This window comes from Zootoca vivipara, chromosome 13, assembly GCF_965207765.1.
Source record: "Zootoca vivipara chromosome 13, rZooViv2.hap1.1, whole genome shotgun sequence".
Taxonomy (NCBI): Eukaryota; Metazoa; Chordata; class Lepidosauria; order Squamata; family Lacertidae; genus Zootoca; species Zootoca vivipara.
In genome coordinates, this window is record NC_142596.1 from 16,145,375 (window position 1) to 16,160,080 (window position 14,706).

The window sequence follows — 14,706 nt, forward strand, 5'->3', positions numbered from 1 at the left end:
GAAAGGTGGTATACAAACAAAATGATGACGTTGATGATGCTCAGGGATGATGGGAATTGTAGTCCAGCAATATCTGAAGGACACCAGGTGGCCCATGCTGGTGTAGTTCCACCCTTAGATCCCTAAACGAGTGGGGAGAGAATTTCCTTTATGTTTGCCTTTCTTTTTTTAACACGCTGCCACCTAGTGATCAGGATAGGAAATGACACAATGTTGGTCAAGGTATGTAAAAAACTAAGGCGATTCTAAGTTTCTTGGACTGGTACTGTATAATGGATTTTTAATTTATTTTTTTACAGGATGGAATAATGTTATATTTTTATCGCTGTTTGAATACATCCTCACCTATCTGTTCAGCTCGAATGAAGAAATAGCAAAGCATCCTTTGTGCTCTGCTGCCAGTTTACATCTTCAGTTCTCTCGCACACGCTTTCTGTTTAAGTGAGCACAAAAAGGACATTTCCCTTTTAAAAGCATGGGCTTTAGCAGGGGCATATTACTTTGGGGATTTCACTGTTTTGCTCTCTGTCCGCGTCCGACGGAGGCTTCGGCCTATCAAACATCGTGGTTGTTTGGCTGCTCGGGTTCCCGGTAACTACCATCCAGTAATTCTTGTCTTCTTCAGCTCTGTGCGTATCCAGGTATGTGTGGCAGTTTACCTCAAATTCCTTTCCAAAGTATGTCCTTCAAAAGAAGAGAGTAGAAATTCAACAATAATGGCTAAACATTCCGTAGCCTCAGCCTGAATGTCAGCCAACCACACACACATACATACATACAGGTGAAACTCGGAAAATTAAAATATTGTCGAAAAGTGCATTTATTTCAGTAATGCAACTTATTACTTAATTTTTACAAATGCTTTCTTTCGGAAATTCCACAGTAATAAAACAAATAGTTACAATAATTAAACAAAAATAAACATCGCTATTACATTTCATTAATTCCATTCCATTTATAATTGACCCGCCTAACGACAAATAATTACAATTACAACAAATAAAGGCTTGACATATCTTGCTTTGCATGTCATGCATCTATCTCATATATTGGTTTCACCTTTTAAGTTGCATTACTGAAATAAATGCACTTTTCGACAATACTGTAATTTTCCAAATTTCACCTGTACAATTTTAAATTTTTCAGTTCATTGCAGTGTGTCTTGTTTGTATGTGTGTTGGGGTAGGTTGTTGGGTCAGGTTAGCCATATTGATTTGTACGCTATGGGAGGGGCGTATAGCTTGTGGTGCTGTGTGATAAAGGGGGAGTCAGACGTATATTTAAATGATTTACACTAAAAAAAGAAAAGAAAGCGCAGACCACCACACCACACACATTACATTTGAAGCTCACTTTGTGGTGTTGACTGATGTTAATAATAATAATAATAAATAAATAAATTTTAATTTATATCCCACTCATCTTGCTGGATTTCTCCAGCCAATCAGGGCAGCTTACCGCATATATAAAAACATAACAAAGCATCAAACATTAAAAAACAAAAACAAAATATCCTATACGAGCAACAAACAAACCAATAAATCAATAGAAACCAATATCAACTGCAACAATAGTATTAGCAATAATAGTTTACGGTTATACCCAAATTAAAAATAACCACCAACTCCAACTAAACATTTAACCAACATCAACCTGACAAAAACAGAGGGACCAAAATTAGATCTTTCTAAAACGTTTTAGCCAGTTGCCTTGTTACAGTCCTCAAATGTTGGCCTGGTTCTCCCATTACTTTTTTAATATAAGGTTCGGCCAATATTCCTCCCCCAGTTACTCAGAGTATCCCCCCCCCCACACACACACACAAAAGAAACAAGGGCCAATTTTCTTTCTTGGGGATGTGGAGGCATTTGTTTTGATTTTGGGGGAGGCGGCGGTTGCTACTTATGAGGAAGTCCAGCCTTTGTAAATATAGTCTCACACCACTTCCCACAGTCCCCATAATTCCCCAGGAAAGATGTGACATTGCATTTTTATTGGGCAGTTTTGGCCAATGTACAAAGTTTCCTTTTGCAAGCAGCTTCCCCTGATATCTGCATTCTTGTAAGCATTGTTTGGTTGGAGAGTGGTATTGCAAAATTCAGATGTGTGAATTTTGCAAGGTGGCTGTGTCTTGCAAGGTTCACGTGTTGTTTTAGAAAGTGCAGATTTGATGGATCGCCTTTAAATGTTGAACTGAAATGAATTTATCTCCTGTCCCTGGTACCCAGGATTGTTTGGGTAAGGTTTTAACCAGGGGGTTCAAAACTGGTGTAAAGCCAGTGGAGTGGAGTGTAGATGTGCCCTTTCTACAAAAGTTGCTCACCTTATCCAGTAGATCCGAGGAACTGCCAAGGCCTGATTTGTATGACTGTGAACAATGAGGATCTTTGTATTTGCCTAGAAATGGGGGCAGGGAGAGAGGGAAATAGAAATACTTGAAGGAAAGAAGGGCTTAAATTCTACTGCTTACGCATGAATTTGATTAAAATTTCCTTGGGAATCGAAAGCAAAGCAGAGAGAGGTGTAGCAAGGAAGAATTATTGTTCAAATGGTGCAGAAAAGGTGGAAAGTGAAGAAAAGCCACCCACACCATCGATTTAAAGCATTTTAAGAGTGAGGGCTTGCCCCCGAAGAAGGCTGGGAACACAGACGCCAGATTCTCACCAATTTTGGGGGGTGCTCGGCACACGTGAGTGATGTCACACACATAATATGCATGTGTGATGTCACACAGTTGGGGGAAGCCACGAGACCCACCGTAGCCACGGGTAGGCGCAGCGAGGCCCGCTGCAGGCCATGGAATATTGATCCTTGAACATTTTTGTGGCACTCTCAGCCCCTTGGCCTCCTTAGATGGTGCCCCTGGCTGGTAATTATAGTTTAACCACTTAGAGAGCTATTCCCAGAACCCTTTTGCGGAGCAACCATTTCCACCGTTCTTAACAAACTACAGTTTCAAGGATTCTTTTGGAGGGAAGCAGTGTGCTTCAAATGTATGGTGAGGATGTGTCTGAAGATGGCTTTATGGATAAAGGACACAAAGCCATTCCCAGAATATGGGCTGGCATAAAGGTAAAGGTAAAGGCACCCCTGACCATCAGGTCCAGTCGTGTCCGACCCTGGGGTTGCGGCGCTCATCTCGCTCTATAGGCCGAGGGAACCGGCGTTTGTCCGCAGACAGCTTCCAGGTCATGAGGCCAGCATGACAAAGCTGCTTCTGGCGAACCAGAGCAGCGCACTGAAACGCCGTTTACCTTCCCGCCGGAGCGGTCCCTATTTACCTACTTGCACTTTGATGTGCTTTTGAACTGCTAGGTGGGCAGGAGCTGGGACCGAGCAACGGGAGCTCACCCCGTTACAGGGATTCGAACCGCCGAACTTCTGATCAGCAAGCCCTAGGCTCAGTGGTTTAACCCACAGCGCCACCTGGGTCCCATGGGCTGGCATAGCAGAGGCCAAAGAGGTAAGAGTCACGGGAGGCAGCTAAAGGGTCCTAGAGCACAGGAGCTTGTGCGGAGCTGGTTTAGGAAAGGGGGGAGAGGTGGTTGGAGAACATGAGAAAACCGTCTGAAAGGCAAGGTACTCTTAAAAGGCTTGGCATCATTTCTTACGGGAACTGGGAACCCTTCGTATTCCATGCGTAACTGTGGGTCCAAGTAGGTAGCTTGCCAAGAAGCCAGGTAGGTAAGTTCATCGGTCAAGAACACAGGCTGGAGGGAGGATTTCTTTGTCATGTTCTCAAAACTTCTGTGGTCACTCGCAACAAATAGCTGGAAATGGAAACATGTGAGAATGATTTGTCTGTGAATTAGATAAACATTGTTGCAGATTGACAGAGGCCAAAGAACATGCAAAACAAATATTAGTGCGGTTACGAATCTGCGCCCAGTATTGTGCTTACATCATACTGCAATCACATGTTGCATTCTTAAGTTGGCTGTATGGACTAGTCTGGCATGAATGGTTGGGTGTGAAGGACTTTGCATTTGCAAAACTTCAGGAAATGAGGGAGAGGGTGGACACAGAGCTGCAAATCCCAGCACTTGCCAAAAGCAGAAATACTACCTGAAGTTACATTGATCGAAGCCACACAGAAAGCAAAAGCAACTTTGAGCATCCGGCCTGATGATGACTCTTCATTGGGCACCTCTTAAGATGTCATAGCCAAATTTTGTGCAATGGTTCCTGAGATCAAGGAGCAGGTTTTCATCTACGTTGGATAGAATTGGAGGGTGATCAAAATTGGCCAGGTGCTGGGCGCATTTTGCACCTGGCTATTGGCTGCTTGCAACCAAGTGAAAATGCCCAAGGTGCCAGGATGGTGCCTGACATCTCCACCACCTGGAGGTGCATTCCTGGGCACCCTTGGATCTTGACTGTTTTCACACACTAGCAACACAAAGTAGAAGCTTTTAACTAACGTTGGAAGGAGCCTTTGCTCAATGGGACTTGCTTCTGAATTTTAGAAGATTTTGGATCCACCTTTTGGCTACGAGAACTTCCGCATATATACAATCCACCGCAATAAAATACAAAACAACAAAGAGTTAAGAACCAGAGCATCGCGGAACCAAATCAGCCACCTAGAAGGACATTACTGAAGAATGCAGCACAATATTAAGTGCTGTGTGGGAAATCAGTTTTGAGTGGAGAAAAGCAGTGCATCATCAGGGCTTTAAAAAAAAAATCCTAGTGCAGGATCAACCATTGTTCAGGTAAGGGGTCCAAGCTTAGTGAGATCTTGCATGGGAGACTGGTTCAGGGTCCCAAGTACGTTGGTGTGAGCTCTTCAAAGGAGAAGCAGGTTAAAATTATGAAGTAGGTGATCATCAAATGGATCCCACAACCTGAGCCCAAAGCAAGGTTCTCCTGAAGGATTCTGGATTTCTGCAAAGCAAGGCAGGATCTTTACAAGGTCCACGGGGAGGCAGTTTTGTCAGTTGGTCAGTTGCTGCAAGGAGTGTTAACTGGTAACTGCTCAGATGCAGTCTTCTCGTGACTCACTATTATCTAGTAGTGTATAATTTATCCCTTTATGTAACCTAAGCCTGCCTTCAGGAACAACTCTGTAAACCTGATTGAATCTGAAAGTAAAGTAGTTTATGATAATGTGATTCAGATTCATGTGTGTTTTCTTTAAGAGGGACAGAAAGGGATTATCAACCAGGAAGGTATAATTATTGATAGGACTCAAACGAGTTAGCCACCCACTTGTCGCTGCATAAACTCAAACAGGGGATCGTTTAAACTCTGCTAAATTATATAAACGTTCCCACAGGTATGTTGGCTGTAGTGTGTAGGTGTGTTGCACGATATGTGTCCATATCTCTTATTAGGGGTTAGTTTGACCTCTGGTTTACTAGTGAAACTCAATCACTATGTCGCAAAATGATGCAACATGAAAAGTTTGGAAAGCATGGTAAACAGTTAGCAAATACCCTGTTTCTCATATTTTAAGGCATCCCCATAAAATAAGCCATAGCAGGATTTTTAAGCATTCAAGGAATATAAGCCATACCCCGAAAATAAGACATAGTGATAGGAGCAGCAGCAATGCCAGCCGCGGCAGGAGGAGGAGGAAAAAAATAAGACATCCCTTGAAAATAAGCCATAGTGTGTTTTTTTGAGGAAAAAATAAATATAAGACGTGTCTTATAATATGAGAAACACGGTAGCTGTTGCATCCTTAATCCTGCATATGTTTATGGTAACATAACATAACATTATAGTCATTAACATTGTATGGGCTGTATACATCGCTTTGTATATTCACTTACCATTTTCTCTGGAAACCCTCCGGATGCTCCAAGACCAAAATTCTGCCCAAATCTAAGTGGCTCTCCCATGCATTCGCCTTCAATGCTTTAATAAACAGACAAAGGCCATTATTTCAACAGAAGACATGTTACAGATAATTTATGAGGGGTGTGCAACAGATTCAAATGGGTCCCAGATCCTGAGTCCAAAGCAAGGTGCTCCTGAAGGATTCTGGGTTTGTGCAAAGCAAGGCAGGATCTTTACAAGGTGCACAAAACTGAAGTAGGCACCTTGGCAATAAAAGGTTAAAAAAAGTAAAGGTAAAGGACCCCTGGACGGTTAAGTCCAGTCAAAGGCGACTATGGGGTTGTGGCACACATCTCGCTTTCAGGCCGAGGGAGCCGGCGTTTGTCCAGAGTCAGCTTTCCGGGTCATCTGGCCAGCAGTACTAAACCACTTCTGGCGCGACGGGACACCGTGACAGAAGCCAGAGCACACGGAAATGCTGTTTACCTTCCTGCCACAGCGGTACCTATTTATCTACTTGCACTGGCCTGCTTTCGAACTGCTAGCTTGGCAGGAGCTGGGACAGAGCAACGGGAGCTCACTCTGTCACAGGGATTTGAACCACCGACCTTCCGATCGGCAAGCCCAAGAGGCTCAGTGGTTTAGACCACAGCGCCACCTTGGCAATATGGATGCAACGAAAACCATGCAGCAGGCGACTTGCCTGCAAACAGCAGAACTAGTCTTGGCATACTAAATAAGGAGGGAGAGAGAAGGAAAGAAAGAGTGAAAAAGAAAGAAAGATCTAATTCTAGGAAGTTACAATAATGATTCAACCAGTCTCCCACCTTAAAATCCGGAATGCATTCCGGCCAATTGGGGTCACGCTGTTGATTGCGCTCAGAGCACAGGGAGCTTTCAGTTCATTGTCCTGGAGTATGTCTGTTTCCTTGGGATTAACAGCCAGGGATAGATTCCCAGTCATGGTAGGTTCCTTGTCAGGTGAAGTGTTGTTATCTGGGCTCACCAGCAGAACCGTATCTCCAAAGTGAAGAAATCCGTCTGTTGAAATAGAGAGCTGCTCCTTTTTTAGAAAAAGAAGAAGGAGGAGGGGTGGGATCTCAGATGATTATAGCTTGTTTTGGATGTTCACTTTGGTTGTCTCCTAATTTTTTATGATCAAGCCACACTTGTTTAGGGAAGTTTTAAATGTTTGATGTTTTATCCCTTTTTTATTATTAACATTCTGTTGGGAGCCGCCCAGAGTGGCTGGGGAATCCAGCCAGATGGGTGGGGTATAAATAATATATTATTATTATTATTATTATTATTATTATTATTATTATTATTTGCTTGCTGCACTGGAAAAGATGGGCTTCCCATGCATCCTGACAAACACAACCTTGGAGATGAAACTCCCCATCAGGCCTGGCAAAAGCAGCCTCAAGTCAGGGAAGGGTCTGTTTATCTGTGATATGGCACATCCTTCTCTTGCAGATTCCAGGTTCAGTCCCTGACATTTTACAGGTTATCCTTAAAAAGGAGCCCTGCCTGAAACCCCGAGGAGCTGCCCATCGGTATCCTTTCCCAACCTGGTGCCCTGTAGATGTTTGGAGCTGCAGCTCCCATCAGCCAGAGCCAGCGCGGCTGAGGATCTGGTATGATGGCAGTTGTCGTCCAAAACATCGGGAAGGTTGGGGAAGACAGGATGTTCAATTGGATTGATCAATGGTTTTTGACTTGGTTCAAAAGCAGTTCCCATTAGGGCCTATTGTCTTATGGGTTAAATCAGTACAGAATGGTGGGGAAGAGGGGGGATGGATACGCTAGCTTAGTGGTAGAACGTCTGCTTTGCATGCAGAAGGTCCCAGGTTCAATCCCCAGCTTCTCCAGGTAGGCCTGGGGGAGAATCCTGTCTGAAATCCTGGAGAGTAGCTGCCAGTCAGTGTAGACAATACGGAGCTAGATGGACCGAGTTCAAGAGTAGTACACGCTCTCAGACACAGATAGTTTCCCTCCAGTGCTTCGTATGGAGGGTGATGAGAATGGCAGTGAATTTCAAACTCTTTACCTTCAGGTAAGACTTTCTACCTTGATTTGTCTCACAGAATTGTAGAGTTGGAAGGGACCTCAAGGGTCATCTAGTCCAACCCTGAGGAAACTCTGCACACGGCAGAGGAAATTCTCATTTTGACTCTTATTCCACTCCTGTTCCGCCTCTCCCCCCCCCCCATCAACAGTATTTGCCATTCCTCCCCATCTTGATTCATCTGGAGATCTGATATGCATAATAATATGTGACTCAGTTATTCAAGATTAAGGAAAACAACAGCAGTTCATAATATCACAAGCTCTCTGTACAGGCATGGGTTAAAGGTACATATTATTGCACCTTTGCTAAAGCTAGGCAAGTGCTGGTAAAATTTATGTAGAACTCCAATGGGTGATCACATACCTTCTTGTAAAGGTACTCTCTCAGTTTTTTTGATTTCTGGATTAGAAGCTCTCCTCTTTCTCTTTTACATAAGAAGTCTTTCAGGAGTTCCTGTTTTGTGAAAGAATTTTTTTTTAACGTGAGCTTGACGTTTTAACATGCCATTCGTTGTCTCGTTGCGGCTCGGTCTGAATAGCGCAACCTCCAGCCACCGCAAACCGTGGCAAATGAAAATGAAAAATCAACAGCAATAAAAGTCTGCGAAATTTCACTATTAAGAGGTGTGCAAAACTAAGGCGGACTCCCACAAATTGAGCCAGGGGCCACGAATAGAGTTCAAAAAAACACAAAGCCAATTACAAAATCCAGAAAGGTGTGTAGAAAAGGAAGCAGAAGCAGAAAAAAGCTGGGTCAGTTGGCATCAGTAAGAAGCATTTTTTCTTTAATATCCCAAATACAGGAAAAGAAATGTCCTTTGTTTGGGACAAAGCATTTACATAGTTATTTGCCATAATTAAAGTTCCTAAAATATAAAGAATAAAAGTACAAAAATCTATCCATAGATTTAAGGGGATTTTCCTTAAAACATCCATAGTAATTGATATCAATAACCTATGCTACAAAATTTATTGACAAAACACATTTCCTCATGTACCATGTATAGTGCTTTTTTCTCGGGGGATGCATACATTTTGTGAATCTAAGTTTGGCCTCATTGAGGGGCAGTCTTTCAATACAGTGGTACCTCAGTTTACAAACACAATTGGTTCCGGAAGTCTGTACTTAACCTGACGCGTACTTAACCTGAAGCAAACTTTCTCATTGAAAGTAATGGAAAGTGGATTAATCCGTTCCAGACGGGTCCGTGGAGTACTTAACCTGAAGTGTACTTAACCTGAAGCGAACTTTCTCATTGAAAGTAATGGAAAGTGGATTAATCTGTTCCAGACGGGTCCGTGGAGTACTTAAACTGAAAATACTCAAACCGAGGCGTACTTAAACCAAGGTATGAGTAGGAGAATTAGAGTACCCCTAAACATTTTTTTAAGAAGAAAAAAGCACTAACCGTGTATCATATATCAGAAATTAGCCAATGTGCACTTAACTGAGAGTAATCTCACTGGACACAGTGGAGTTTGTTTCCAAGTAAATGTGGAAAGGAGTGGACAGTAAGCGGAATAAAGACACAAAGTAAACGAAATACTGTAAGTCGATGGAGAGAGAGGGAGAGGGAGAGGGAGAGGGAGGGAGGGAGGGAGGGAGGGAGAGAGAGAGAGAGAGAGAGAGAGAGAGAGAGAGAGAGAGAGAGAGAGAGAGAGAGAGAGAGCGAGCGAGAGCTTTTAATTACCTCTTCCAGACACACATCTTCGTTCCAGTTGCCAATCAGCACCCCTGGGCTGTATTGTCTGCCACTCATACTAGTCCTTAGGTTGAACATTTTGGATAACTTGGAAGTGGGCCACCCGGCTTAAAGTGGAGGAGAGTAGGTGCCACACAACACCCCAGGCAAGGCGGTACACGCACTGCTGTGAGAAAGATGATCTGTGTTTACAGGTTGCCATGGGGACCTTGTGTGCGCACCTGGGATTGGCCCTGCTGGAGGAGAGCTGCTAGCCAATCGGAATAGGGAAGAATGGCAGAGAATACCATCCCTTTAGCCATGGGACAGAACTGGGAGCACCCATAGATGGGACGTATATTTTATAAGCAAGAGAAGGGGGGGAGAATGGAATTAATTGTGCTGTTTTGGGCTGTGATTTGTGTACAGACACAAAAAACTGTAAACAATAAATATCCGGGGGGGTTGGGTTGATTTTATATACTCTTATTTCCTTGTTTTATTGTACACCGTGTTATACTGTGAACCACCATGTACAAAGGGTACAAATAAATAAACTAGATTCAAATAATTTAGATTCAAAAAGATAGACAGACACACAGAGAGTACACCTTCCCCATATAGTCATACCTCATGTTGCGTCCGCTTCAGGTTGTGTCTTTTCAGCTTGCGAACGTGGCAACCACAGAAGTGTTTACTTCTGGGTTTCACTGCTTTGCGCATGCGCAGAAGCGCTCTATCACGCTTCATGCATGCACAGAAGCGCCGCTCTGGTTGCAGACTTTTTGGGGTGTGAACGGCACCCCGGATCATGTCCGCAACCAGAGGTACTACTATACTGTTTTAGATGCTTGCTGAACAGTTTTCTGTTTCAGCCAGCCTATCCAGACACATGGTTTAGTTATACATGGTTTGTATCAAATGCTTTAGTACACATGGTTTGTATCAAATGCTTTTATTGATTTTGTCCTGATTTTTAGTGATGGGTATATGTATATTTGTTTCTGATTGATTTGTGTATTTAAGTCATTTTTAAAATATATAACTGGACTCTTGTTTTCTTTTTGGAGGTGGAATTGGCGCACACCTGTAAATGAAAATCCGCATCACGGTTTGCAGGGTGTAGTTTTAAGTACATACAATTACTTAGCAGAGCATGGCCTGAATCGCCGATAAAAATATATCATCCTCGTTGTTTGCTTACATACTACAACCTACTAGACTTTCCTAATTAGCTCAACTTGAAATATGAATCCCTGTCAATCACATGCTGGAAGTCATACACTGACGGCTCATCCACAATTACTTTTTGCCCCATACTTTCTAGGCAGAGGTCCACACTTTAGGTTTTTCTGCGGAATTGGTTTCAGCGGTTAAGAGTGGGGTTTTGCAGGGAAAGCACCGGGGGGGCCCAAAAAAGCATTGCAACTTGGAGCTTTAATTGGGACCTGTGCCTAGAAAGGTGGCCATGAAAGGATGAGCCCTTAGTTCAACTTACACATCTTGAATAATGTAATTCTAGGTGCTGATATTATTGTGTGGGTGAACCTTTGTACAACAGCTCCATCTTGTGGTTTATTTAGGTCAACTCATTTTCTGGCTAAATTCATTTTTTAAAGTTGGTTTGCAAAACTCCTCCTCTGTGCGGCTTATTATATAAGAGGATGAATAAGTGTTAGTTTTTGGTCAAGATTGTTGATAACTTCCAAATCAGGATTTTGGAAGCAACACGAATGGTATAGATTTAGGAACATCTTAGAATAATCACATGAAACTGCGCAGCATCATAAAGAGATTGTGTTTTAGAATGTGAACTTCTTGTCGTTGTCTTTGCAAAATCGAAGGTTTTAATTAAATTAGGATGTCTGGTTTATCTCAAGAGTGTTTGCAGAGATGATGTTTTAGCTATATATGCACATGACTTAACTACATGAAAGGCAAGTTGCTCCTGATTAAATCATTTCCCAGCTATGTTTTCGTCTGGGTTTTCATCTTCCCTTTCCCTTCACAATTAAACCAATGTTTAATTAACTTCCTATGTTCGTCAATATGGTTCTGCAACAATTGTTGCTTTTAACAAAGCTCACAAAAAATGCTTATATCCTGTTTTAAACTTATTTGCAAAATTATGGAAGGCTTGTGAGTGGTTTCATATTTGTGATAAAGGTTAGAAATGTGGAAAATGTTGATATTAACTGATTACTCTTAAGATTTTTAGGAGGTGGGGAAGTCTGGAAATTTTTGTGTTCTATGCTTTGCTTTCGATACTTGCAATCATGTGCTTTATTGATAAGCGATTGAACTGTAATGTTCTTTATATAGAACTCCGGGCATAGAACATGAATATTAACTGAAAAACTGGAGTGCTAAAATCCATTGCCCAACCAGGCAACAACTAGAGATATTCAATTGGCTTTGACATTTAGAGGTAAATCTTATAATTGTTGTGATTGTTTCTCTGACACTATTCTCTGAATTTTCTAACATTTCCGTTTGGATCTCTTAAAATATTGAAAACATTTTCTAACCACCGAGTCCCTATAATATAAATTATATTCTAGAATAAAACCCTCTGGCAAAACCCATCTCTCTCATAATGCGTGAGCCCATGAATTTCTTACCCCAGTTGTGTTTATTGCCCATCTTTGAAGGCCATAGAAAGACACCGTTGATACAACCCCATTGTCTGTATATGTGCAGATAGCGTTTTGCAAATTTTTGGGGGAGAAGGGGAAATTTATTGTTTTCAAACCTATTTCTGCTATGGATTCTAAGAAGGGATATTTTCATGCCATATTTTCATCCAAGGGATTTTCCCCCCCTTCTCTTGTTGGACATGTGAGCAGCATGCCGGCCTCCCATTAACTGCGGAAAAGGAAGAAGAGAGCTCAACTCTTCAGCATCTGCTCACCAGAGCAATCTGCCTGGGTCTTCTTTTTGATATGCTGCTCTGACAAGCACCATATTTTCTGAAAAGCTGCTTTCTTGTCTTCGGACTTTGAAGATGGTACATCTGTTTTCTAATTGTGCTTCTCTCTGTGTGATAGGTAATGTACTAATGCCAAGAAAAAGAAAAAGATGGCTCCTCTCTTTCCAAGCTGTGAATGCTGTGGCATTACAGTCATGCCTCATGATCATAGCTGTCGAGTTTTCCCTTTTCTCATGAGGAAGCCTATTCAGCATAATGGAATTTCCCTTTAAAAAAGGGGGAACTTGACAGCTATGCTCATGATACATCCGCTTCGTGTTGCGTCTTTTCAGGTTACGGACACGCCGAACCCAGAAGTCCCGGAATGGGTTACTTCCGGGTTCGGTGCATCTGTAACCTGCCTCATGCACAGAAGCGCCGCACTGTGTCATGCGCGTGCACAGATGCGGCGCTTCATGTTGCGGCCTTTTCAGGTTGCGCCAAACTCAGAAGTCCCGGAACAGGTTACTTCCAGGTTTGGTGCGTCCGTAACCTGCCGCATGCACAGAAGTGCTAAATCATGCTTTGCGCATGCGCAGAAGTGCCACATTGCATCATGCGCGTGCACAGATGCGACGCTTCATGTTGTGGACTTTTCATGTTGCGAACGGGCCACCGGAACGGATCCTGTTCGCAACATGAGGTACCACTGTATATACATAGCTAAGTGGCGTATCCACTTGCAAGAAGGAGGCATTGGGAAGCTCCTTCTTGCAAAAATTATTGGAGAAAAGTACTGGGCTGTCGGGAGCCTCCCCCCAAAACAGTCCAGTGAACTCTGAGCTTGCTCATTGACCATGGAATCCTGACAGTTGAGGGGGGAGGATCCAGGAAACTGTTCAGCATGGGTTCACCAAAGCAACATGTCTGTGTTCATTTTAATACAGTGGTACCTCTGGTTAAGAACTTAATAAGTTCCAGAGGTCCATTCTTAACCTGAGGTACTTCTTTAGCTAATGGGGCCTCCCGCTGCCGCTGCGCGATTTCTGTTCTCATCCTGAAGTAAAGTTCTTAACCTGAGGTACTACTTCTGGGTTAGCGGAGTCTGTAACCTGAAGCGTTTGTAACCTGAAGCATTTGTAACCTGAGGTACCACTGTATGCCAATCTCACTATTCTGACAAACAGTCAGAGAATGGTGCTATGGGGAAAGGCTGTAGAATGTCTGCTTTTCCATGTACAGGGTCTGAGCCAAGAAACTGTCAGAGTTTAAGGACACATTCCAGCCAGGCAAAAACCCTTAAGCAGGATGCAAAGCAAGACCAGTAAGAGAGGTGGCTGAGGGAGAACGGATATGGCTGAGGAGGGGTGGGGTCTAGGGAGAATTCCAACAGCCAGAGAGACCTGGTGGGTTACATTTGGCCCCCAGACCTGAGGTTCCCCCTTCCTGGTTTAGAAAAAAAGATTAGAGGTGAGGAGAATTTCCCATACCCTCCAAACTTTCTCTGGTGAAAATAGGGACGTTCTAAATAATAATAATAATAATAATAATAATAATAATAATAATAATAATAATTTATTATTTATACCCCGCCCATCTGGCTGGGTTCCCCCAGGCACTCTGGGCGGCTTCCAACAAAATATTAAAATACAGAAATCCATCAAACATTAAAAGCTTCCCTAAACAGGGCTGCCTTGAGATGTCCTCTAAAAGTCTGGTAGTTGTTGTTCTCTTTGACCTCTGGTGGGAGGGCATTCCACAGGGTGGGTGCCACTACCGAGAAGGCCTTCTGCCTGGTTCCCTGTAACTTCGCTTCTCACAGTGAGGGAACTGCCAGAAGGTCCTCGGCGCTGGACCTCAGTGTCCAGGCAAAACGATGGGGTTGGAGAAGCTCCTTCAGGTATACTGGACCGCGGCCGTTTAGGGCTTTAAAGGTCAGCACCAACACTTTTAATTGTGCTCGGAAACATACTGGGAGCCAATGTAGGTCTTTCAGAACCGGTGTATATTAATAACAATCAATAGAATGCCCCTATTTTCATAAATATTTGTACCCCACCCATCAGACTGGGTTGCCCCAGCCGCTCTGGGTGGCTTCTAGCCAGGGCCGGCTCATCATAGACCCCCCGGTGGCGCAGGGCACCATGGCGCCGGCCCGCCAGGAGGGCGCTGGGAGTTGCGCCCGTCCGCTGACCGGCCGGTCCGCCGGTCCGCTGCACAGCTGCGCGCTGCGCCCACCCGCCCACCGCGCTGGGAAACGGG

At 43.4% G+C, this 14,706-nt stretch overlaps 1 protein-coding gene across 1 annotated transcript; it reads right to left on the reverse strand.

Moving 5' to 3' along the window:
• Window positions 1-250: 250 nt before the first annotated feature.
• Window positions 251-9,772, reverse strand: CFAP161 (cilia and flagella associated protein 161). Its single transcript, XM_035131735.3, has 7 exons — window positions 9,546-9,772; window positions 8,219-8,308; window positions 6,612-6,847; window positions 5,778-5,862; window positions 3,612-3,770; window positions 2,324-2,397; window positions 251-684 (listed from the first exon to the last, which is right to left on the reverse strand). The coding sequence occupies exons 1-7, from the start codon at window positions 9,633-9,635 to the stop codon at window positions 483-485; spliced, it is 936 nt and encodes a 311-aa protein (XP_034987626.1). The 5' UTR covers window positions 9,636-9,772; the 3' UTR covers window positions 251-482.
• Between the last annotated feature and the right edge of the window lie 4,934 nt (window positions 9,773-14,706).